This window comes from Adiantum capillus-veneris, chromosome 16, assembly GCF_014529385.1.
Source record: "Adiantum capillus-veneris isolate H3 chromosome 16, ASM1452938v2, whole genome shotgun sequence".
Taxonomy (NCBI): domain Eukaryota; kingdom Viridiplantae; phylum Streptophyta; class Polypodiopsida; order Polypodiales; family Pteridaceae; genus Adiantum; species Adiantum capillus-veneris.
This window is the reverse complement of record NC_140946.1, coordinates 56848436-56872724: the sequence shown is the minus strand read 5'-3', so window position 1 is coordinate 56872724 and position 24289 is coordinate 56848436. Positions and strand designations below refer to the sequence as shown.

At 47.8% G+C, this 24289-nt stretch overlaps 1 protein-coding gene across 4 annotated transcripts in view; it reads right to left on the bottom strand.

Moving 5' to 3' along the window:
• Nucleotides 1-2683: 2683 nt before the first annotated feature.
• The window catches only part of LOC147439087 (thiamine-repressible mitochondrial transport protein THI74-like), a 66544-nt gene continuing 44938 nt past the window's right edge, over nt 2684-24289 (bottom strand). For 3 of the 4 annotated variants that reach the window (XM_086485012.1, XM_086485011.1, XM_086485014.1), the window contains 3 exons: nt 3283-3400; nt 3059-3194; nt 2684-2984 (listed from right to left, as the gene is read on the bottom strand). In XM_086485012.1, coding sequence (XP_086341138.1) covers nt 2922-2984; nt 3059-3194; nt 3283-3400 — 317 coding nt within the window. In that variant the 3' untranslated portion in view covers nt 2684-2921. Of the gene's footprint in view, nt 2985-3058; nt 3195-3282; nt 3401-24289 lie in introns of those variants that run through there. The other variant, XM_086485015.1, reaches the window with a different exon arrangement.

Genomic DNA, 24289 nt, shown 5'->3' with positions numbered 1-24289 from the left:
AACCAGCACCTGCAAGGCACAAGCTACCACAACCACTACAATTATGGTTTACAAACTACCTGACAAGCTATAGGTGCTACAGAAATAACCTATAGAGGGTAAATTACAAATGGACAATTCACTACAACTGCCTTTACCTTGACAAGATGTAGGCATTATAGAAATAACCTCTAGTGGGTAAACTACAAATGGACACTTCACTACAACCACCTTTACCCTACCCTGTCCCTATGCAAAGATTTGATAGTGAGAAGAAGGATGTGGATTCGATTACAAATGGATGTGTAGATACTATCCAAACAGGCTAGAATACTATAGTGAATTGTTGCCTAGATGATTGAAGTTCAAGCAAGTCGAGAGTCATGTGAACTTGCCCAGATAAAGAAAGAATTAAAGGAGGTCAAAAACATGACCAGATGGAAATATGAAACTTGGAAGCTCCATAATCATCCTCAGGAGAAGCAAGAAAAGAATGAATAATTCAAGAAAACTATCAAAGAGGTGAAACAAGAGTTTGAAGAATTGGAATTGATTAACTCCAATCTGACTGTTGAGAATAAGATTCTCATAAAAGATTTGAAGAAGACACTGCTAAATTCAAATAAACTTCAAACCACAAACAAGCAACCATTGACAAGACTCTACTTTGAGATACACTAATGCATTGGCCAATCAAGTGTTGATTGAACACCTACAAGCCAGCCAAGACAAAGATAAAGAAGATGCAAAAGATGGAGACAAAGACGAGGATAAAGAGTATGACACTACAGAACCTAACACAAGTCCATTTCCAAAGTCTAATGACGATGACGACGATGATGTTATAGACACTCTAGACCAAATACGATCAACTAGAGGGGTTGAGGAAAGACCTAAGAAGCACCTTGATTAGACCCAAGAGAATCAACCTAATCAAACTCCCAAGGAAAACTAGCCTAAGTAGACCCCATACAACCAACAGAATGACCAGACTTGGCATCAATTGCTTTTTACAAGCAAGAGTGCAGTTCAAATAGAGAGATATTTAGACTCTCAATTTGACTCCCTTTTCTCGAGAACTTTTTTGAGTATGAATAAGAAGCTAAGGAAAGAAAAACGCCTTCAAATCCAAAACTATTTGAATGATAATAATGCTTACTCGGATCTGGAGAGGTTTGAAATGCTTTATGCGGTAGCAAAAAGAATGGTAGCCAAGTGGAGAGCCATGCACAAAAGACAAGAGGCAAGGCAATGAAAAAGCCCTTATATTTGAAATTTTGATATGAAAATTCCAAGAAAGGGGAGAAGAAATGTAGATGGTGACAACAGACTCTTGGAAACCTTAGAGAGATGTCTTCCACTAGTTCTCCTTGCAACCTATAGATTGAGGCTTTCCGAAGTTACCACTAATGATAGATGCCAGTGGAGGCGCAATAGAGCAACTCCATATTGCACGTCTATACCATGTAGTCAAAACCTAGTCCCAACACCTACAAATAGACCCGATAATGTCATTTTAGCATCGTATCATTTGGGAGCTTGACACTTGTCTCTTGTAACTTGTAGCTCATTTGAGCCATTGTACACTCTGAGTGAGAACTTACCCCAACTGTGAATCTGAATCCTCAATCTAATTCTCAACCTTGCATCTCAATGTATATTTTGAGCTGATCTTATTCATTGTCTTTTGATATGAACTTGTTCATTTATTTAAGTCCAGTCGCTTATCTTAAGTCTTTTATCTAATGTATAATGTCTAGTCATTTGACATCTGACATCATCCAAAGCTTTTTTTTTTCCAGCTACTCTGAGCCCTTGGAATGTATTATTGATTACATTCACAGAAAGCTTTCAACAGCGCAGGACTTGTCACAATTGTTCAAAATACACAACATTTAGACAATCCACGACATTTAAAAAAATACAACTTCCAACGACCACTGAAGAACTTGAAGGAGCAACACTTGCTCTTCATACGTCGGTGTGGGTTAACTGCACGTCATGATGCTATCAACGGCGTGCTTTTGCAATGTGTTTTTTGTGAATAAAAACAAGTCTTTCCTCTCATCCTCTGAATTAAAAAAAAAAAAGCTCTAAGACCTCTCTGATGCCCATAGTACATTGCAAAAATTGCAATCCGAGGAGAGTCATAGTGGACCTTTGTAAATAACTCGCCACAATTTTGAAATGGAATCTTCACAGTAGGAGGAGCACCAGCAATTACTTGAAGAGATTGAACACAAGCATATAAAGTTATTTCTTTCACTCACACTAAGGCGGTTACTCTCTGACAGTACTACTATTCTATCGATGCTTATGCTCTGGCAAGTCGCATGTACAGCTCCCTTGCAAAAATATGAGCCTCGACCAATATAAGTTAAATTTACTCAATTTCTCTCTTTTTTTTTGCAACACACCAGAGGGCCCACAGGGGGAGGTGCTTATCTCTTCCAAATACTAGCCATGAAACATGGTCGGCCAAGAGCTGCGTACCATTGGGCAAGAGCCATGGTAGGCATCACCATTGCCACCTAATTGATGCACCACATGCTGGGAACGGCAGAGAATGAACTCATTTTCTTCATCAACTATCATCAAAACAAAATTTGCAAAAGTTGGGAAGGAGTCGTATATTAAGAAAACCTGGGGTGCCTCCAACTGATCCCTTCCAGCAATCTTTCATAGGATATGCTTAGAGAATTGCTCAATACAAGTAACTACTGAGTACAATTAACAGGAGAATGTCAATCAAAAAATTCCCATTTACATTTGAAGTAGAGTAACAAAGGACTCTGAAATAAATTTACACAAAGAAAATAGTTTGTTGATGATCAAGACGCGAGGGTGTATGTAAAGTGGGCTCACATAAATTGGACTGCCCATTTTAAATACACTTGGTGTATGTAAAGAGCGTTCACGTGTACTTAACCTGGATGTACAAACTAAAAACCAAGCTTTCGAGTACAATGATCTGTAAGGTTGGCAATAACAAACCCTGCAAAAACCTGGAAATGCACCTCACTCTTGTTAGCTCACTCAAAAGCCATGATACTTCCACAAGAAAAGCCACAAAACAAACCTGAACGGAGCCAAGTACATAGATTGCAGAGAAGTGCCTTCCATGGATCAGCATATCAGCAACCATGGCCAAAGGAATTGTCAAGGACATACCAAGAGTCGCAACTAAAGGTGTTGTCCACACCACAGAGAGTGCCCTACACAAAAAGAAAAACTTCACTGGATTGATTAACGCAGCATTGCTATAGAAATTCTACCATCTTGATAGCAAGCGAGCAAGCGTACCAGAAATAATCGGAGAGAACGCTTCCAATGAAACCATTGGCAAAAACCACCTCATCAACTTTGGCTGATTTGGGAATACTGAATGGGGGCTCCAAGTTCAGGGCAGTAAGAGGCCAAACTGTGCCAAACAAAGCCACATCAAAATTATCCATAGTTCAACAACTTAATCTTCTTTAACATTTTGAAATAACCACACATTGCCACAAAGGATGGAAAAATGGGACATCAAAAAAGGCACGGACAACAAGAAGATCCCGGTATTCAGGAGCTTAAATGTGGTCATTCCTTGTGATTATGCAACCAAAAGACATCTCTGTTTGTGTTTTGGACAAAATAAAAACCCAAGAGAAGTCCTAATTGTGAAAATTATATTGCCACAAAGAGCTATCGGTAGATGCGCAAGGTGAAGGAGTGCAGGATTGGGCCGAGTAGAGCGAGGCACGCGTGCAGTAGAGCAGAAGCGCTAGGGATCGAAAGCAAAAAGAGAGAGAGAGAGAGAGAGAGAGAGAGAGAGAGAGAGAGAGAGAGAGAGAGAGAGAGAGAAATGAAATGTTATATTAACGTCTTCAAAAGGCCAAAGTGACCTATGAGACCAGAAAGTTACAATGCGGTGTATCTGATACAAAGTCAGATTAACAAAATAAATTAAACTAGGATAACAAAATATAAATACTGCGGGATCCTAAACTAAGCAGTACAATGTGAAGGCAATATGGGAGGGGATTAGAGATCCATCTTCATAGGGATCCATCTTCATCTGCAATGTGGACGACGAAAGAGTATGGCTCGAATCCTTTGCTGTAGCCTCCTTCGAAACTGTGTAGCTCCTCTTCCCCATCGGGGTCGTCTAGATCTCCCTAGCTCCAATGCTCGGTCTATGAGAATGCCAGTAGTGCGGGTAGACCTCTCCACTGTTGGCTGCTCCTCTGTCTGTTCTTCTGGGTGTACAATATCTAGTGTAAAGAAATCTGTGATCTGTCTAAGGGGTTGTCGCTCTTCAGCTCTCCTCAGTAAAGTTTCTCTATGCCTGTGTAACTCAAGTAGATATAGCCCAAGACATCTCTGATCCTCATAACTCATGACCCTAGATAGAGGCCCAAAACCTTTTCTGAATAGACAATGAAAACGGCCTCGTATCTCATAGTACACTGTGCAATGACATATGTAATGTGCTTCTGTCTCTGGCTCTAGATGGCATAGGCGGCATATCCTGCTATCTGCTGGTGTCCCTTTGAATCTGCCAGTCTCAATCTCGAGTTGATGTGATGACGTGCGTATCTGGCCAATGGCACAGCGCAGACCATGAGAAAGATGCGTGTCCATATAGCTAGGTCGAATCACAAACCCATCCCCCGTGAGGTGGAGAAGATGCTCTCTATAGAAAGCCATCTTTCTGCCCAACTCCTGTAACGGCTCTATCCATGTCCTCCTCGTGTCCAACTGGATCAGATCCTGACGAATAAGTCTATTAATCTCTACCCGTGTCGGAGACCTCAGGGTGCCTGTAGAGAGTATTGAAAAGGAGGCAACCTGTCCATGGTGAAACCATGTGTCTGAAACCATGATGCCATCTGTGCAAACCAGCATGATGTATCCCCATTAAGAGCTAATTGTCTGGAGGACTCTAGAGCCACCCTAGCATATCTGTCTCTAGTAGTATCCCACAGACTGTGTAAAAAGGAGATTGATCTGGTAAGTGCCTCAATCTCCAAAGGGGGGGCAGCTAATTCTGCTCGAATGATATCATGCGGTACGGAAGCCTTGGCTCTAATCAGCCGAGAGATCATAGATACCAGGGGCTTCTCCATACGCCTCCAACCATCTTGGCCTATAGAAGGTCCCCAAACCTGCACCCCATATAACATAGTAGAAGCAACCAAAGTATCAAAGAGCCATAACTTTGTCCTAGGTTCCTGGAACTGAACCTGCGAACACATCCTCTCCATTCCTCCCAGAGCCACACCAGCTCTAGTTAGTCTAGTCTCTGCTGCTCTTCTCAAAGAAAATCTCGGCCCAGTAAAGACTACCCCCAGGTAAGTGTATGCATCTGTATACTCCACAATCTCCTGACCATATTTGAAGGTAGGTACTGATCTCCTAATCCATTGCGGTGTGGTGTTAAACACCATAACCTTGGTTTTACCTAGGTTTACACACAGTCCACTATCCTCTGCAAAACTGCGTAGTGCATCCAAATGTCGTTGCATACCTTCTGGTGAGTCAGATATCAGCACAATATCATCAGCATATAGTAGCAATGGGATCCACGTCCCTGCCAGCTGGGCACCCCCTGTCACCCTCTCTATCAATGTACTCAGACACCTCATCAACATACATACTAAATAGAGTAGGAGACAATGGGCAGCCCTGTTTCACTCCAATAGTAGAGTGAACTAAATCAGATACCCCTTCCGGAGTGCGTACATGTCCTACCACTGATCTGTACAAAGCCATAATCCCCCAAATCACCTCTATGGGCACCCCCATCTCCTGCAATCTACGCATCAATCGGGCTCTTGGTACCATGTCAAATCTTTGCGAAAATCCACAAAGCTACAATAGATCCGTCTCCCATGTGCTCTACCCTCCTCAATGATGGCCCTGAGTGTCAGAATATGATCAAGAGTGGAGAAACCCCTCCTGAAGCCGGCTTGACCCTTTGCTCGTACACCCTCGCCCTCTGCCCAATTACTCAAGTGTTGCTCCATAATAGATGCATACAGCCGTGCCAATGTGTGTCCAACCATAATAGTGCGGTAGTTCCCAGGCTCTGTGGGGTCCCCAGCCTTGAAGATGGGCACAATATTAGACAGCCTCCAAGTCTCAGGTAATCCCTCACACATGGCACGATTGAACAACACTGCGAGAACCTCCATCAACATATCCCTGGCATGTATAAAGTGCTCCACTACTAGACCGTCATGATCATATGCCTTCCCGGTCCTCATCTTGTCGATGGCTCTTTGTACCATCTCAGGTGTAAAGAAAGTGCTCGTAGCTGGGCAAGGCTTGGTAGGGTCTGGAAGGGGTTCCTATCCAGGAACCGTATATAATGATGTCGCATATTGGCCCCACACATCAGGTGAAGTAATCACTGGGGGAGGGGAGTGCTCATGGAAGAGTCGCCATGCCTCTCCTGAGTCCCTACTCAAGAACATCTGATATAGGTCTCGTTCCATCCGAGCTAGGTAAGCACGCTTCTTCCGTCGCACAAGGCGTCGGAAAGCATTCCGAGACTCTCTGTAAGTGATGACTCCTAAAAGAAGATCCCTCTGAAGCTGAGTTCTCATCTCTCTGCATTCCTCATCATACCAACTATTATGGGGCATGCTCCCAGAATGTCGTCTCTTGCCCGGCTGAGTGTGTGGGTATGCCACTGATGCAGCCCCATGCAGTGTCTCAATCAGTAGAGTGGTGCACTCCTCCATTGAGAGGCCTGTACCATTTGTACCAGCTGTGCCTTCCAATAGACGGTCCCAGATCTCCTCTATATAAACGAAATCACTCTTTGGAGTGAATGTATAGCGGGTGTGTGACTTGCCTTCTGATGTATGGGTTGTACTATATTGAAATTTGACAGACAGTGTCAAGAGAGCATGATCTACTGCTATGCCCATTGACCTGGCTCCCACTACGAAATCCTGAATGTAGGGGATAAAGCTCGGTTGTGTCATAACATAATCCACTGTACTGGCCCCATGTCTGTGTGGAAAGCATGTGAAACCAGCTGCTCCAAGAAATCGCTATAAACCATTAAGTATAGCTAATCCATGTGTAGTCGTCATTTCCATGAGGTATCTCCCATACTCCGTCTGCTCTCTATCATCTGAGCATCTGTCAAGTCCCAACTCACCCCCATCCAGCTCTCTAAGCACCTCATCTAAAGTGTCATAGAAGACTGTCTGCGAGTTGCCCGTTCGGGCATTGAAGTCCCCTAGGAGAATGATATCACCATCCCTAGAAAACTCCCAAATGTCATCATCTAGGATAGAGAAAGCCGCCTGCCCTCTGGATGCGGCATACATTGATGTACTGGGAGGAAAGTAACATATGGCAATATATAGGAATCGACCTGTGTCAGGTCTCAGTCTCACCCACATATATCTAGCATGATCATCTCTTCGTACAATATACAGTAATGGTTGTAGTTCCTCTTTGAATAGCACTGCTACTCCTCCTAAACCTCTACTCCCGTGCTTAGATCTCGCATTTGTCCTGTGAGCTGTTTCCCATCTGTATCCCACCACATGTGGCATTACTTGTCCAGGGGCCTGATGAGTCTCTGAGAAGAACACAATATCCTTGTCTTTGAAACTCTCCTCAAATGCACCCACGTCCAACCTCATAGACCCATTACAATTCCAGGTAGCCATCTTCAGTGTGGTCCCATAGGTCTCGCACCGTCATGCAGTACGCCGCTCTAAAATCACCACCCGTCCATCTCTGTAGAAGGCTATCTTTCCCTTCTCCCTTGCCGCTGTAATTTCTGGCATTACCTCTCTCATATGTGCGAGCTGTGAGAGAGTCAGGTCATCACCGAGGAAAATACCTGTCTTTTTGAGAGTAGGCCTCTTCCTCAAGAATTCCTTCTTCTCTACCAACGAGGGGAAGCGTAGTATGAGAGCTCTCCCCTTTAAAGACTCTCCCGTGCCATCACTTTTCTTACCTACCCTCCATGCCTTTGTGTGCAAGGGCTTCTCCATGCCCATCATGGATGTAAGGCTTGTGACCTCTTTCTCCACATTGTTTATATCCTTGAGACCGGTCACTCTCACATGCAGTGCTCGCATCCGTCTTCTTTGTTCCTCTTCGAGATTCATGTTGATAAGCGTTGGTGTACAAGGAGTTTCTTGACCTTTCCCTTTCTTGGCGACCTCAATCCATTTTTCAGCCTCGTCCGCCTTTTTCTGTGTCCTTGTTATCATCTCCGCCCATGAAGATGTCTTTGCTACACTCAGTTTCTCTTCCTCTGTGATCATCCTTACCTGTTCCTTAATTTCCTTGATTTCATCTATTACCGAGGGTTGAAATTCGCCTTCCTCTAGTCCATTGCTTACTCTATCAGCAAGCTCCTGTTTAAGGGCAGAGACTTCTTTTTTGAGTACCCGTATCTCGGCGTTTGGGTTCTCTTGTTTGAGGACTGAGACTTCTTCTTTGAGTGTCTGTATTTCTGCGTTAAGGCTCTCTTTCTCCTTCTTCCACTTTGCGCCTTCATTGAAGACCATCTGAAGAAGGTTGGCCTTCTCCTTCCACCATCCTTTCATCTCTGTTTTCCACTCCTTCAGAGAGAGAGAGAGAGAGAAGGCACGCTCGTTTTTGGGGAAACCCACAATGTATGGTTTTTGTGACCATCCCACTTTTATTATAAGTGATTTTAAAATGTGTCCAGGTTCAACGTGAACCTGGACATGGACAAAGTATAAAAAATGTACAAAAGGTGTTGTTTAGGCCTTTAACCAAACACGCCACTCCGTGTCGCGTGTTGTCTCTCTTTCTCAGTTCAGTTGTTATTGAAGTGCTAAAAGTCTATTCTTTTCTATTGGCATGTGGTGCCCGTCTTGTGACAGAGTTCCACCCCTAGAGAGCATTGGCCCCAAACCTTAGCGCCCCTTTCGGCATTTTTTTATATTGTTTCAACTCAGTACAAGCCAGTACTCCAGGCTCTGCACCTTCATCCGGAAGCGTGCCAAAGAATGAGCCCATGGCACTTATTTAAAGGCCCTTGGCCTATGAAAATAAGGTGCAACGGAAATGAATGTTGGACTTTGCTCAAGATGAGTGCTCCGAATTGTGCTCAAGGGTTCCTTTTACTTACGGAAGGGAGAGCCTTCCGTTCCTTTAATGAGAAACACTCTGAATGAAGGTGTTGAGATTGAGAGATAGAGAGAGAGGAATACGACACCAGAATGTTGTCAAACCCTCCTCCAAGGGCCCCACTCTCTATGGCGAGAGAGGTCTACTATTGATTGCACAAATCTCTACAATGGTCTAAATGCAATGGACTTGCCGACGATGTCGACAACAACGATGACGGGCTGAAAACTGAAAACGCTAAGGGCTGAAATCTGCAAATCTTGCATCTGCTGAATTTTGACTCTATGTCGGTGACGACGGCGATGATGACAACGCGACGACGACGCGCTGAAAACGCAGACGCTGAAATCTGCGAATAGCGGACTGAATCTACAAACGCTTGTTGATCTGACCGTGCGGCGAGGATCTGCCTACAGGAAGGTGAGATCTGCAAGGTTTGGGGACTGCCGTGCGGATCCTAACTGCTGAAAATGCAAAAACGTTGATGCAGAAAGTGGTTCTGTCGCCAAGGAACTGCAAAACGCTAGACTGATTTGCTGTTCCAAAAACACTAGGGCTGATGTTGATATCTATTGCAAAACGCTAGAGAATCTGTTGTCGCTAGGCTGACCTACAACTTGCTCAGCCTACAACTTGCAAAACGCTGAGACTGATCTGCAAATGCTGAAAACGCTAGGCTGTTCTTGATGGCTGAAAACGCTAGGTTGTTCCGCTGGGGGTCTTGCTGAGAAGGTGCACTGCCAAACACTTCGTCCCTGCTGCCTCTTCTGCCAGAAAGTGCTAGCGCTAGCTTTTCTTATATATATCCTTAGCCAATTCGCCCTAGCCAGTTTCCCAACAAAGTCACATAATAATAATAAGTGAAAAATGGATAAAATAGGGAAAATGGGTTCTATGCACTGTAAAATGCTCTTGATGGGTACTGACTGTAATCTGATGATCATGCTGTGTGCAACCAAAGGATATACATCTACTCTAAGTGCCTGGACATGCACGGCCTGTGAACAGACTCACAAAGGTGCCAGAACACTTCCTAAGCTGAAGGGAACCCTAGTCATGAAGTAGCTTGTCCACATGCACGTAGGGTTAGATGTGCACGTGACATCCCCTCTTTTCTAAAGTGAGGTACTGGTACCAAACTGTATGGCGTTGAGGGAGATCGACAACAGTGTCTAGATGAATCCAAGTAAGGACTCTTTGCCGGCCCACTCTGATGTGTGAGTCGTGCAATACTTGAACTTCATAAAGGTCTGCAACGCTTGCTTTTTTGGGCCCCGTCTAAAACGACACAAAGTTATCTGCGGCTGCTTTAAAGGTCCAACTTCCGCTATAGTCGTGGATCTACCTTCTTCAAGAATCTCCGAGGAGGAAAATTCTTGAAGCCACTTCCAACACAAAAACATGAACATACCATTCCATGTAAAGTGATTGGAAAAATTCTAGTCTTCTTTAAAGACTGTGCATGCAATGTAGATGAACAAAGAGACGGAGTGTCAAACTGTTCATCAAACACACACAAAAATTGGAATCGAAACTTATCTTTCTGATCTAAATCTATCAACTGTGGCAAATCACAATAAAAATGCCGATGCTTGATGCTCAATCCTTCTTGTGCTCTTTCGGATACTGTGTCATGCCAAGGAAGAGACATGGAATGTGAATTCCTTGAATGCAAACATTTCATCTTTTCATGAGTAATCCGTGTACATCCGAGCTCATTCATGAGTGCACCGTATTCATCGTACAATATGGCATGTTTATGAAAAGGGAACACATAAAGACGGTGACTAAATACAAGAAACCATCACGAGTGAAACACTCGAACAATGCGTACTAACTAGTCAAGCGCATACACAATATTTCCTGTGGGGGTTCCTTAGATCTTGACTCCAGAGCCAAGTTCAATTCTCCGTGATCGATCAAATCTACAATGAGGTTAGCTTCACTAGAACAAGCATCATTCTTGTGAACAATCACATCTTTATCCTGCAAATCATGATCCTTGTGAATAAACACATCTTTTTCATGCAAATCGTGTGTGTCGTGCTTTGGAGAAGAAACGATTGAGAGAGTCTCCTTCTCCTTTTTCTTTTTAAACTTCGCCTGCACATTAGAAATGAGAGATGAAGAAGAAAGAACAACTTCCTCCTCACGAATGACAATGGGAGAGTCACTTTTGGCATTGAAATTGAAAGTATTGGCTACCCAATCAATGAGAGGGTTATGCTCACGAAACCATCGAATGCCTAAAAGCATATCACATCCAGAAAGAGCAGATACTACAAATTTTCTGCGGAAGGACGTTTGTTGAACAGTGAACAACACATCAAGGCACTCTTGCATGGTGAGAGAGTCCGTACCGGGATCGAAGCCCGACACCTCGGAAGGAGATGTCTTGCTAACCTCCAAGCAGGCTCTTTCGACAAGAGAGTCACTTATAACATCATGCATACTGCCTGGATCAAACAATATGACAAAACGCTGACCCTTCACATGACCATAACACTTAATGAGAGACTCATCAATGGGACGATCATGAGAAACTTGGGTCACACTCGTGTTCTCATTTATGGCATTAACAGAGAATGTGGGTTCTGTGGATTCTTTAGATTCGCGAGATTCAATCTTAGGACATGTTCTTTTTATGTGACCCTTGATGTGAAAATGATAACATCAACCTTCCTTAGAATAAATGACTTGTGGGTAAGCATTGGCTCACTGTTATTACCGAAGTGTCAAACACTACAGGCTCGTTGCTGCTGTGCTACCTTCCCCTCGCCATCGCCCAACTCCCCCTCCCCTCCCCCCCTAGCTCGCGCGCCCTGCCCCTCCCCTCACGCTGCCCTATCCGCCCCCCGCTTGCCGTATCCCCTCGCACTGCCCCCCTGCCTCCCTTTCCCGTACCCCTTCCATGCTGCTTGTGCTGCCCCTCCGTCCCCCCCCCCCCCGCATTCCCACACTCTCATTCCCACTCATGCACATTCCTGCACCCACGCACATCCTTTTTTGCCTCGCTCTATCCGTCTTTGTCGCCTCCTACCCCCCTCCTTGGTTCCTACAAGCTAATGGTTCTATTCGGGTACCACCTTCGACATCGCCCTCTCTCTCCCCCCCCCCCCTTTTTTCTTCGTCCGCAGCAGCAGACACAGATGGAGGCTCAAGCTCCGCCTCAGAGGGACTCCAATTAAGTCCCCTCGCCCGACCCCGCTAAGCCCACCATTCGACTTGCTCTTTCACCGACGGAGCAAGAGAACCTAGCCGCAGAGGTAGAACGCCTTCAGGCGACTTCCGTCATCTGCAAGATTCTCGGCACCAGACCCAGTAGAGGAGAGCTGCATGATCTTCTCCAGGCCCGCCTTCTCGCAGAGGTGGGCAAGGTCTTGGATATTCAGTTCCTCGGACGTGGCTACTATCAGATAGAGTTTGTGTCATATGACACATCCAACCCTATATGTCCGTGGACAAGCTACAGCATGATCAAGGTTCAATCAGTCCAGTCGGTCTAGATTAGAAGTGATCTGGCACTTTTGTGAGTCTATTCGTCGACCGTGCATGCCCAGTCACTTAGCATAGATGCATATCCTCTGGTTGCACACAGCATGATCATCAGTATTCCCTTCAGAATCCATCAGATTCAGTCAGGGGAATTTTCCAGTGCATTTAGCCTATTTTCCCTATTTTTGGTATTTTTCACTTATTATTTTTAAGTGACTTTCCAACAAAAGTAGGTAGGGCAATTTTGCTAAGTTAATATGTAAGCAAACCCAAGTTAGCACTTTCTGGCAGAAGAGGCAACAGGAGCTCCCCACTCAACAGGAAACTTCTCAGCAGAACCCCCCCAACCTTGGCGTTTCCTCTCCCAGCAGGTAGCGTTTTTGGTATCCAGCAGAACCTCCCATTCCCTAGCGTTTTTCCACAGCATTGCATCGCCACAGATACCCAGCTTGCTAGCGTTTCCACTAACGCTACCATCAGCCCCAAGATTTGCAGATTCCCCATCAACCCTAGCGTTTTTGCTAGCGACAGAGCAACACCAACGTTTTTGGTTTTCAGCCCAATTTGCCACAGATGTGCAGCGTTTTCAGCAAGCCTTAGGAGCAGACAATTCAGCCCTAGTTGGATGCAGAAGAACCCCATTTTCAGCCATAAAAACGCAGCCAAAACAGTCATTTTCAGCCACCGAAACAGTCCCGAAATTCAGCAGATAGAAGACCACAGATTTCAGCCCTAAAGTCGTCGTCGTCATCACCGTCCTCGTCATCGGCATAGTCCCAAGTTGCATCAGTCCATTGCGTACGCATTGTACCACTTTGTGCAATCAAAAGTAGACCACTCTCGCCAACGAGAGTGGGGCCTTCGGAGGAGGGTTTTACAACGTCTCTGGAGTCGTATCTCTCTTCTCTCTCTATCTCTCAGTCTCATACACTTGCACGCACAGTGTCCATTCACTTTGTTTGTGATCATAGCACTTTCCATTAAGAACGGAAGGCTCTCCCTTCCATAAGAACTAAAAGGAACCTTGAGCACAGTTCGGAGCACTCATCTTGAGCAAAGTGCAAACAATCATTCCGCTGCACCTAACAGTTTGAGACCTCCAAGATGGCGTCCAAGGTCATCGCGATGAGCCCCTTGACCATCCGAGCAGTCCGACCCACTTTCGACGGTGGAGACATGGTTTTGACCCAGCTTCAGATGTTATGATAGAGGAGACAGACCTTCCCATCTCCGTCTGCTTTCCTGGTTTGAAGCGGGAGTACCTACCACTTTTGTCCACGATAGGCTCAGAAATTGGGACTGTCCTGGAGACACCTCGCACGGCAGCCTCAGCACCTGCCAAGGCAGCCGGCATTCCCTCAGTACGTGTTTTGGTTAGGGACACCCACACTCTCCCGAAGGTCATCCTACTTCCTCGGGTGAGTGGGGTTGGTTCCGACAGAGTGTGGAGTATTCGGGCCTCCCGAATCAGTGTTTCATTTGTCAACAGATGGGCCATCTTGCGAAGGCCTGTCCACGGAGGAGACCCCGACCTAGGCCACAGGCCCAGCCCCAGCCCTCAAGACCCTCCGAGCCTAGGGCTCAAGCGGAGGAGGGCTGGCAGCAGTTTCATGGTCGACGTCGGTAGGGGCCACCGCGCCAGCCTGGCACTCAAAGTGGTCCTCAGGCTCCTGCCCAACAGCAGTGGGTTCCCACGGGGAACCGTTTCGACCCTCTTCAGCAGCAAGAGGTCCCTGCCCCAGCCTCACCCTCGACAGCCCCCCCTCCTCCACCCCCCTTCCGCCCTCCCGCCCCCTCATTCTCCCTCTGCCTCGCCATCTCACCCTCCTACCTTTGCCGATCCCCCTCTCCCCTTGCTCCCTCACTTCCTCCCACTCCAGTCCTGCAGCCGTCCTAGGGGTCAGGGCCTTCTTTGGCTGCTAGGAGATCTCTTGGCAGCACCTTTGCCATGAGTCGCTTGGCGAGAGAGGGACAGCATTTCTTGCGACCCCCCCTTCTGGTGTAGACGTCTCCCTTTGCAGCAACTCCTCGTGGTCTGACGAGCTTCGACATTCGTCGTCGCTAGGATTTCTTTGCCTACGACTTTACACATTTTCTCGGCGACCCCTCACCAGACCTTGAGGCAGCCTGCTTCAAAGTCCATGTATTGTTCCTTGCAGCTAGGGGGATAGAGGCCTTGGACTCAGCGGTTGGCTTCTCTTTTTCCCTATGCGGCAGGGACCAGGCTAAGTGGACTATGGACTCAATGTTGGAGTGGCTGCAGACACGTGGTTGCAGACACAGGCCCTAGAGTTCTCTCACCACATCGGAGACCTAGAGTTTATAGACTTCCTCCAGACTCTTTGACCATTGGCCAAGTTTTCTGTGACACCTCTAGATGCAACAGGATGTAGACACATTGTGGTTCACTTCTTTGCTGACATGCAGAGCCGGCCATGCTATGTACACATACATGAGGACTCCTGGACAGAGGAGGTTGCTTTACGCACGGCTCGGTCTACTTGGGCTTCGGCTAGACACTCTTTGCAGTCACACCTATCTCGAGGACGCTCTGATGCGGATTACTCCCCATCCAAGCCTGCCTTGAAGATAGCACGGTTACTTGTTGCGGCAACATCAGTTTCTCTCGCTCCCCATGAGGATCGTCTCATGGAACGTACAGGGATTAGGTGGGCCCCAGTTTCAGTGTCAGAGGAGCTGACTGCGTCAGGAGCTTCAGCGATGTCTTGTGGGAGGAGAGTTTGACCTTCTTATGCTACAGAAGCATCATCTATATGAGAGCCGCATTAGACGTGTGGTCAACTTTTGCGTGGACGATATGAGACTTTTTGGTCAGCTGCATTTGGACCTGGAGGCATCCAGGGCAGAGTATGTATGACTATTGCGGATTCTTTGCAGCAGGCCATTGTGGACAGAGGGATTATTGTGCCAGGCAGGGCTCAGTGGATCACTATGCAGGTTCAGGGTTGTTCGTGGGCTTCCTAAACATCTATGTGGCGAGTGCACGTGCAGAGTTTTGGTCTCAGATTGTTGAGTCTCTGCCGCAGGCAAAGCAATGGTGCATAGGGGGTGACTTCAACATGTTGGAGGATCCCTCTGACAGGATTGGTGGTAGCCATACTATTGTGCATAGAGTTGAGTTGGCAACTTGGGAGAGGTTTTGTATGACTGCGGGTTTCAGATGTGTGGCAGCATTCTAGCTTTGTGAGGCCCCCAGACAGCCTGGCCTTCTCTCGTTCGGACCGCAGGGTGGGAGGCGTGAATCTATCTCGGATAGATCGCTTCTACACTAGTGACCACTTCTGTGACTTGGATGGGACAGTTGGCATTCTTGCAAGGACTTCCTTTTTGGACCATGCACCAGTGATCCTTACAGTGACTGATAGGCAGAGGAGGGGAGCACGATGCTACGCATCCTAAGCAGTGTTACCAGGGAACGGACATTTCGGGCGCTGGAACGCCGGAACGGCGTTCCGGCCGGCTGGGATTTTCTGGAACGCGTCGGAACGGAACGGCGTTCCGGCTGGAAACTGTCACCGGAACGGGACGACCGGAACGGGACGACCGGAACGGGCTGGAACGGGACGGAACAGACCGGAACGGCCCCAACGGCCATAAACGGCAGTTTTTGAAATTGAAAAAAATGACTGTTAGGCAGCCAACGGCCATTTTCAGCAGTCAAAAAAGTATATAATGCCCCCCTCCTCCCCCATTCTTCACACACTCATCAAGCCTCAAGGCCCATTCTCCCTTGCTTGAGCCTTGCTCTCAACTCTCAAGCCAAGCTCATTCTCCCTAGCTTGCTCTCAACTCTCAAGCCATAGTGTGGCGCCGCGGCATGCCTCAAGGCTCAAGCTCTCAACCTCTCTCTCTCTTGGGCTAACTTCTAAGTTCTAACCCTCAACTTTCAAGGCTCAAGGCTCAAGCTCTCACGGAATCAAGCGGCAAGCCTCTCTCTCTCAATCCCTCTCTCTCTCTCTCTCTCAAAGTTCAAGATCAAGCTCTCTCTTTCACGGATAATCCATCATCCATGGCCTCTTCTTCTCGTTCAACCCCCTCCGTTCATGCGGCAACACTCAAAAGGCGAAGGAATGGTCGTGGTGGGATGAAGTGACCTCGGAGGGCACCTTGTCGGCGGCGGGAGGTTCTCGTGCATGGGGATGCAAGCTATGCTCTTACACGCGGAAAGGGGGGCATGACAAAGTGAGGGCACACTTTCTTCGAGTGCCGGGACATGAGGTGAAATTTTGTGCCAACGTAACCATCGAGAAGAGGAAGGAGCTCGAGGAAAAGGATCGGCAATTCAACCATAAAGCCAAGCCGGCACGCAAAGGTATTGATCCAAAGACCCTCATTTTCCCTTCTTCCTCTCTACCCGGTGTAGGTGTTGGTGCATCTTCAAAAGGTCCAATTCGTCGCCAAAAGACCCTTACCACCTCTTGGGACCCAAAGAAGAAAGAAGAGGTGGATGCAGCCGTGGCCCGATTCTTCTATCACGACCATATCCCATTTGTCGCAGCGAGGTATGTACATTGTTTTATGATTCATCAATCTTCTCTCTCATTTCTTCCGTTATCGTCGTTTCCACTTTTTTGATACTAACCTCTTCTATGTTTGATCGAAATAGGTCGGAGTATTGGAAAGTCATGGTGCAACAGATAGGAGAGTATAGCACCGGCTATGTGCTCTTCAGAGGCTCTCCGAACCACCTTGCTCGATCGAGAGAAGGCTATCGTGGAGCAAGCAACCCTCAACATTCAGCGTCTTTGGGCAAAACATGGCGTTTCCCTCATTGCTGACGGGTGGAGCGATACAAGGAAGAGATCTATCCATGGTCTCGTCGCATACTCCAGTGGAGAGATGTACTTTGTGCACTCTCATGATGCCACTGAGAGTGGCAAGTCCGCCGATGTCCTCTCTGCAGAGTGGACAGCGGCCATAGAAACCATCGGTGAGCAACACGTGGTGGCCTTTGTCACAGATGGGGAGGCATCAAACAGGGCAGCAGCAGCTATCATAGAGGGCCACTATCCGCATGTGACAGTGTGCTTTTGCATGGCACACTGCTTGAACAACCTTCTGAAAGACATCGGCAAGCTAGACTGGATTGCTCCAGTCATTGCTGATGCAGTGAAGATGGTTACTTTCATCAACAATCACAACTTGGTTCGGAGTGAGTACCTCAAGAGGTCGGGCGGCAAAGTGCTTCTAAAGTATTCAGATACCCGCTTCGCATTCAACTTTCTTCTTGTACGCAGGCTGTCTGAATGTCAAAATGCCGTCCGACAGGTCTTCATCAGTGATGAGTTCACCACCTCCCCCTATGCAAAGACAGTTCAGGGATTTGGTGCAAGGATAAGGCAGAGGATCTTGAGTTCTGGAAGGAGCTCAAGAGTCTAGATGCACACGTAAAACCGGTGGTTCATTTGCTTCGAGTTCTGGATGGCATGGATCCTTGCATTGGCAAGATTTATGAGGCAATGGACCGCATGATTGAGCAGCTTGCACAGCTTGAGCCGAACGCAGAGCGATATGAGGAGATCCATGCGCTTTGCAGCTCGAGGTGGAATTCATATGCCTCTCCTTTACACGGGGCAGCGTACATGGTGGATCCAGAGTTCCAAGGTGCAGGGCAAGAGACAGATAGGGAAGTCATGAACCAATTTACAGAGATCTTAAACAAGATGGTTCTAGACAGAGATGGGCGACGCATTGTCAGAGATCAGCTGAGACAGTACAGAGAGATGCGAGGGTCATTTGGCAGTCCAGATGCTCAGATTGATCGCAGGAAAATAGGTTCAGTGCTTTGGTGGGAGGACTATGGCTATGATGGCCCTGAGCTTCAGAGATTGGCGATCCGTATTCTCAGCCAGTCAGTTAGTACCTCATGCTTGGAGCAATTGTGGAGTACCTTTAACCACATTGCTTCCAAGAAGAGGAATCGGCTTGGAGTGGAGAAGGCTAATGATCTTGTCTTCGTCAGCGCAAATTTGAAAATGCTTTGCAAGAGTACAGACAAACAGACAGATCCTTTTACACAGTGGGAGATGGAGCAAGAGGCTTCTCAGGCGGGTGGAGATGCACATCCACCAACACCAGGTACTTCATCTGTGGCTGAGATCGAGCCGGACCTAGACCTCGATGATGAGGAATGGGAGGATGTGCATGATTTACAGCCGGCTACTACGGATTGGGAGGCCTCTCAGGCTAGTGGCTCTTGAGTCTTGAGTCTTTGCCATTTATACACCTTTTTGTATGGCTGCTTGAGCCTTGCCCTCTTTGCCATTTGTAGCTACTAGCATCTTTATGGTATTTGTCACCTTCAGTCTTTTGGTATTATGGTCACTGAAGTCTGGTTTGAACTTTGCCCCCCTTTGGTTTTTTTGTAGCACCTTGGCCACTGGCGGCCCTTGAGGCTTGTTACTATGTTAGCCATAATTAATTCCAAAGTGTTATCTCTGACTACTACTCTTGCAATTATTTGAGAGCATTGTGTATGTACTATGGGCATTGTGTTTGCTCATTGTTGTTCATCTGGCTATGTACTCTGGGCGCCTCACATCCCAATCAAGTCATAATAAGGTTAAATGGTCTTCGAATCGTGTTTTTTGTGGGTATTAGAGTCAAAGGACTCTAATACTACTTGTATTCAAACACATAACGCTAAAAAAAATAATATTTGGGTGTTTTTTTAGCCTGCCGTTCCCGTTCCGGGCCCATTCCCGTTCCCCCGTTCCGCAGGGAGGCCCGTCGCCGTTCCCGTTCCGTGTTCCGGGTAACTCTGATCCTAAGAGGGTCTTGCTGGACTATGTGCTCAGAGAGCGAGTGGAGGCTCTTTGGACAGAGAGCTTAGACATGCAAGATTCTCCTGCTGACAGAGTGGCCTCAGGACTTGCTCAGCTTAGCCAATTCTTTCTTCAAGAGTCTTCGGCTCGCCTGGCTGCAACGAGAGAGGAGCAGCAGCGTCTCCGACGGGGCGTTGCTTCCTTGGAGAGGATGCAGGAGCAGCATCCAAACAGTCCTTGGTTGAAGGAGCAGCTAGAGCAGGCTCGCCAGGAGCTCGTCAGCACAGAGGAGAGGCGCCATGAGTTTGCTTTCCATCGACAGGCATCGCAGTGGACCCAGATGGGTGACAGAGTGACAGGCGCTTTCTTTGAGGCAGCATGACCTCGGCATACGCATGCCAAGGTCAGCCAGTTGAGGAGGCCTGACGGGTCAGTTGCTTTAGAGCCAGAGGACATGCGTGCAATTGCTATTGACTTCTACCGTGATCTACTGTCGGCAGAGCCCCAGTCACAGCGTCAGGATGCATGCAGAGAGTAGGTGCGGGCACAGGTGCCTTGTCTTGTGACTGAGGAGATGCGCCAAAGGCTTAAGCTACCTCTTCAACTAGAGGAGCTACACACAGCTCTTAGAGCACTCCCCCCTTGTAGCTGTCCAAGTGAGGAGGGCTCCCATCTTTTTCTTGGAGTACTGGGACTTGCTTGGTTCAGATCTCTACAGTGCTTTTCACTTCATCCTGCACACAGGAGAGATGCCTGACAGCATGAGTGAGGGCCTGATTTGCCTCATTCCGAAGGAGGGTGGCTCCTTAGATGAGATTCGACAGTGGCGCCTCATCACCATCCTCAACTCAGCCTACAAAATTCTTGCTAAGGCTCTGAGTTTGAGGATTCAGCCACTTCTGGAGAGCATTATACATGGGACACAGATAGGTTTTGTCAAGGAGCGTAGTATCCTTGACAACATCTTTACTTTTTGGGAGGCTTCTTTCCTCGCGCGTCTCCGTGGTGAGGATCTGGTGATACTTCTTCTCGATTTTGAGAAGGCCTACGACAGAGTTGACTGGGACTTTTTGGAGGGCACTCTACGAAGGATGAGCTTCTCAGATGCTTAGATCAGAGAGGTGTCAGCTTTGTACAGACAGGCACATAGTCAGGTACCTTTGTCAGGAGGTAGAGGTGATCGTTTCATGCTCACACAGTCGGTTAGACAGGGCTGCCCTCTTGCCCCCTTCCTCTTTCTGTTCTATGCTGAGGCGATGAGCAGGTTTTTGGTTTCACAGCAGGTTGGTTTACGTGGCTTAGCGCTCCCTATTCGGGGAGATGCGTTCTTGGATGTTGAGTTTACAGACGACTCAGCCTTGTACTTGGATGGCCAGGAGGCCAACCTTCACAGGTGTGAGCAGGCTCTAGAGACTTTTTGTTGTGCATCAGGCGCACTGATCAACTGGAGAAAGACAGTGGCTTTCTCGGTTGGTAGTGCTCCTACGCCTGATTGGATGCCAGGTGAGGGTTTCAGGTGGATTCCCCCAGGGACTGCAATTCGGTACTTTGGCTGTCAAGTTGGTTTGGACTTGTCTCCCGAGCAGCAAATTGCTTCCCTCCTCCTGTCTATCAGGACGAAGTTGTTACATTAGAGCTCTGCACGACTTTCTCTGGCATGCAGAGTTATAAAGGCCAATCAAGTGTTGTTGGCTACTATGTGGTACATCACTTCTTGTTGGATCTTTTGGAGTTCTTGTATCAGCCAGGTAGAGAGGCTGATCAGGAACTTCCTTTGGTCAAGGCGTGATACTCAGATAGCCCAGGCCAAAGTGGCATGGCAGGTCATCATTCTTCCTTGCTCTCAGGGAGGGTTGGGGATCATAGACCCAGCACAGCAGAGCAGAGCCCTTCTCCGTTTATCGTCAGAGGACTTCTTCTAGGAGAGGAGCTCTGGAAGGAGTTCTTGCTTCAGCGGCTTAGTGTTAGGGTGCCTCAGGCTGGAGACCCCTGGCGACCCTCGACTAGATGGATTTTCACAGAGATGCGCAGAGTTGGCTCGAGCAGGAGACTAGAGGACCGCTTCACTATGAGTCTGCTCCGATCTTGAGAGCAGAGGCCTGGGGTACCGTCAGCCTACTTGCACGGAGGAGCGCCTGAGACAACCCCTTGTTTGGAACCCCATGGTTAGCACTCAGAGAGGCCACTTGGTTGGTAGTAGGCCTCATGTTTCTTGGGGTTCCATGGCAAAGGGTCCAGTACGCACTTTAGGTGACTGGCTACAATTTTCAGGCTTGTCAGAGGAGCTTTAGGGCATTCAACTACAAGGCATGAGAGGGGTGCAGAGCATGTGTCAGGACATCTCAGAGGCAGTACCAGCTGAGTGGCTCACACCTCTCGAGTCGGCAACGCCCAGATGGATGGGGGCCTTCACGCGACTGAGGTTCTCATCTCAGTTCGGGCTTGCTCAGAGACAATACCCTCCTTGTTTTTCGAGATACAGGGTGAGGGACGGTTATACCGAGTTGCAGTTGAGGCCCCACAGGTGAGTGTTGTTTTCAGAGGATCCAAGTGGTGGACATCTGTGAGAGAACTTGTGTCATAGATCCTGACCCAGCAGCTCTTGTGACTGGCCACAGGAGACTGTGGGCTTGGGAGAGTTGTCCACTAGCATGAGTACAGTGGGATCCTGGAGAGTGGCTTTGGAGGGACCCTTTCTCCTCAGCGGACCATCCAAGTGTCCCTTTCTTTCAGTACACTGTTCGACTGGGACGTCACTTACTGGCAGCGTAGAGGGAGGCTCGTCCTGATGTAGCACCTCATTGGCAGAAGGAGGGTATCACAGCTGAGTTCTTGGCAGCTTTCTGGGAGAGGTTGTGGGACTCCAGACAGCCAAGGTGAGTCACTTTGTTCCAATGGCTGGTTGCACACCGAGCTATAGCAGTTGGGAGCTGGCTTGTACATAGTGGTCTCTCGGCCGCATGTGTAGCTTGTGACCATCTTGTAGAGAGTCAGTGTCATTGTCTTTGGGACTTTCCTTTGGCACAGCAGGTGTGGCTTCGTGTTCTTTGGCTAATGCCAGCTCTTTCCTCAGCTCGGCAATACACTTGGGGGGCAGCTGCTTGGTCCACTCTCACGGGCCCGACACTTCAGTTTGAGCTATCCTCCACCGGCACGATGATAGTGATGGAGGGGGTCGACCTACACTCCAGTCTGCTACAGAGCTTACTTCACAGGAGTGGTGCAGTGAGAGAGGAGTGTTGGGAGCTCATCAGCGGCATGACACTCTGGTTCATCTGGCGGGCCCGCTGCTTCTGCATCTTTGAGGCTCGCCCTGTACCACCACCAAAGACTGTTCTGGATCTTTGGCTAGAGCTGATCCATACTCTCAGAGGACAATTTGAGAGACTTCAGGGCAGCACCAACCGCATGCGGGAGCACAAAGAGGCTTTCCTTCGACTCTGGAGTCCTTGGCCTTTTTTCACCATGGTCCAGGGTGTGCTAAGATGGCACTACCGTCCACCTGTGTGGCTTTTCCCTCCTCCCATCTCTTGATTTAGCCTCATTGTACATATGCTCTTTTTTCATTGGGAGAGTCTCCCCATCCTGATTGTTGTAGCCCTCTATTATAGAGGTGGTTGTAGCCCTATGGGCAATTTCATTAACTAATAGAAGGATCTTTTTCACGGAATTAAAAAAAAGACTTGTTCTTCTAACGTGATGTATCCTCCTAAAATTCCTTGTGCTGCTTTTTCATGTGGAGTGAGCTTAGGTTTAGCAATTGTGTTAGCTTTACCCTTAGATTCATTTTGTGAGTTCTTTTACGAGAGACTAGAGGAAGATTGGTTAGAAGAGTTACCGTTCTTACCGTTTTGCGGGTTCTGAGAAGTCTGAGAGGTACTTTGAGAAGTCTTTGTCTCCTTAGGCTTTCCCTTATTGTGCTTCATCTCCTGCGCGAGAGCAATCGCTACCGCCTTGTTGAGATCTATGGGGTCGAGGACTTCGACATCAAACCTGATATAGTAGTCCAACCCGAAAATGAAAGCCTCCTTGCGCTCATCATCCGATTTGCGTAATTGGGTGCCGAGCTGCAAAACACGAATAGAGAAAAACATAACAGGCAAACCATTTTGCTTGAGACTGCACCAATCGTGCTAGGTACTATAGTGGCATAAACCGCGCCTTGAGCTTGTCTTGGAAGTCGGCCCAATTGAAAGAAAGGGGCGTGCCTTCGTCAACTTCCTCTAGGTGCGCAGCCAATTGTGTCGCTTACCATGCGTGGTACCTAAAAACATCACAGGTAAACCATTTTGCTTGAGACTGCACCAATCGTCCTTCAATCATGCTAGGTACTATGGTGGCATAAACCACGCCTTGAGCTTGTCTTGGAAGTCGGCCCAATTGAAAGAAAGGGACGCGCCTTCGTCGGCTTCTTCTAGGTGCGCGGCCAATTGTGTCTCTTGCCATGCGTGGCACCAATTAATGGCATCACCGGCAAGGTACATGGCTGTCGTCAAAACATGGCTACTATTCCCTGTCTTCTTAGTTGTCGCAAAATAAGCATTAGATTGATGCAACCAAGAATGAATAACACTAGCATCCATCTTACCGTCATACTTACTAAATGTCAACTTTTCTTTGACGGGGTTGTTGGAGTCCGAATCTCGGCTTGCGCCACTTGATGAACCACCAACATCTTTGATCGGCTCGGGTTTCGAGGTGAGTACCTGTAGGACCAACTCTTGCATGCGTTGGTCTCTCTACGCCTCACACTCTAACTCCAAGGCTGCTCGTCGCTACCCTTCTATCTTCTGCCGCCAAGCGCTTGCTCGCGCTCACACTCTAAGGCTAACCGTCTTTCTTCGCGCTCGCGATCCAATTGGGCCTTTCTTTCTTTGCGCTCTCGATCCAATTCTGCCTTTCTTTCTTCGACC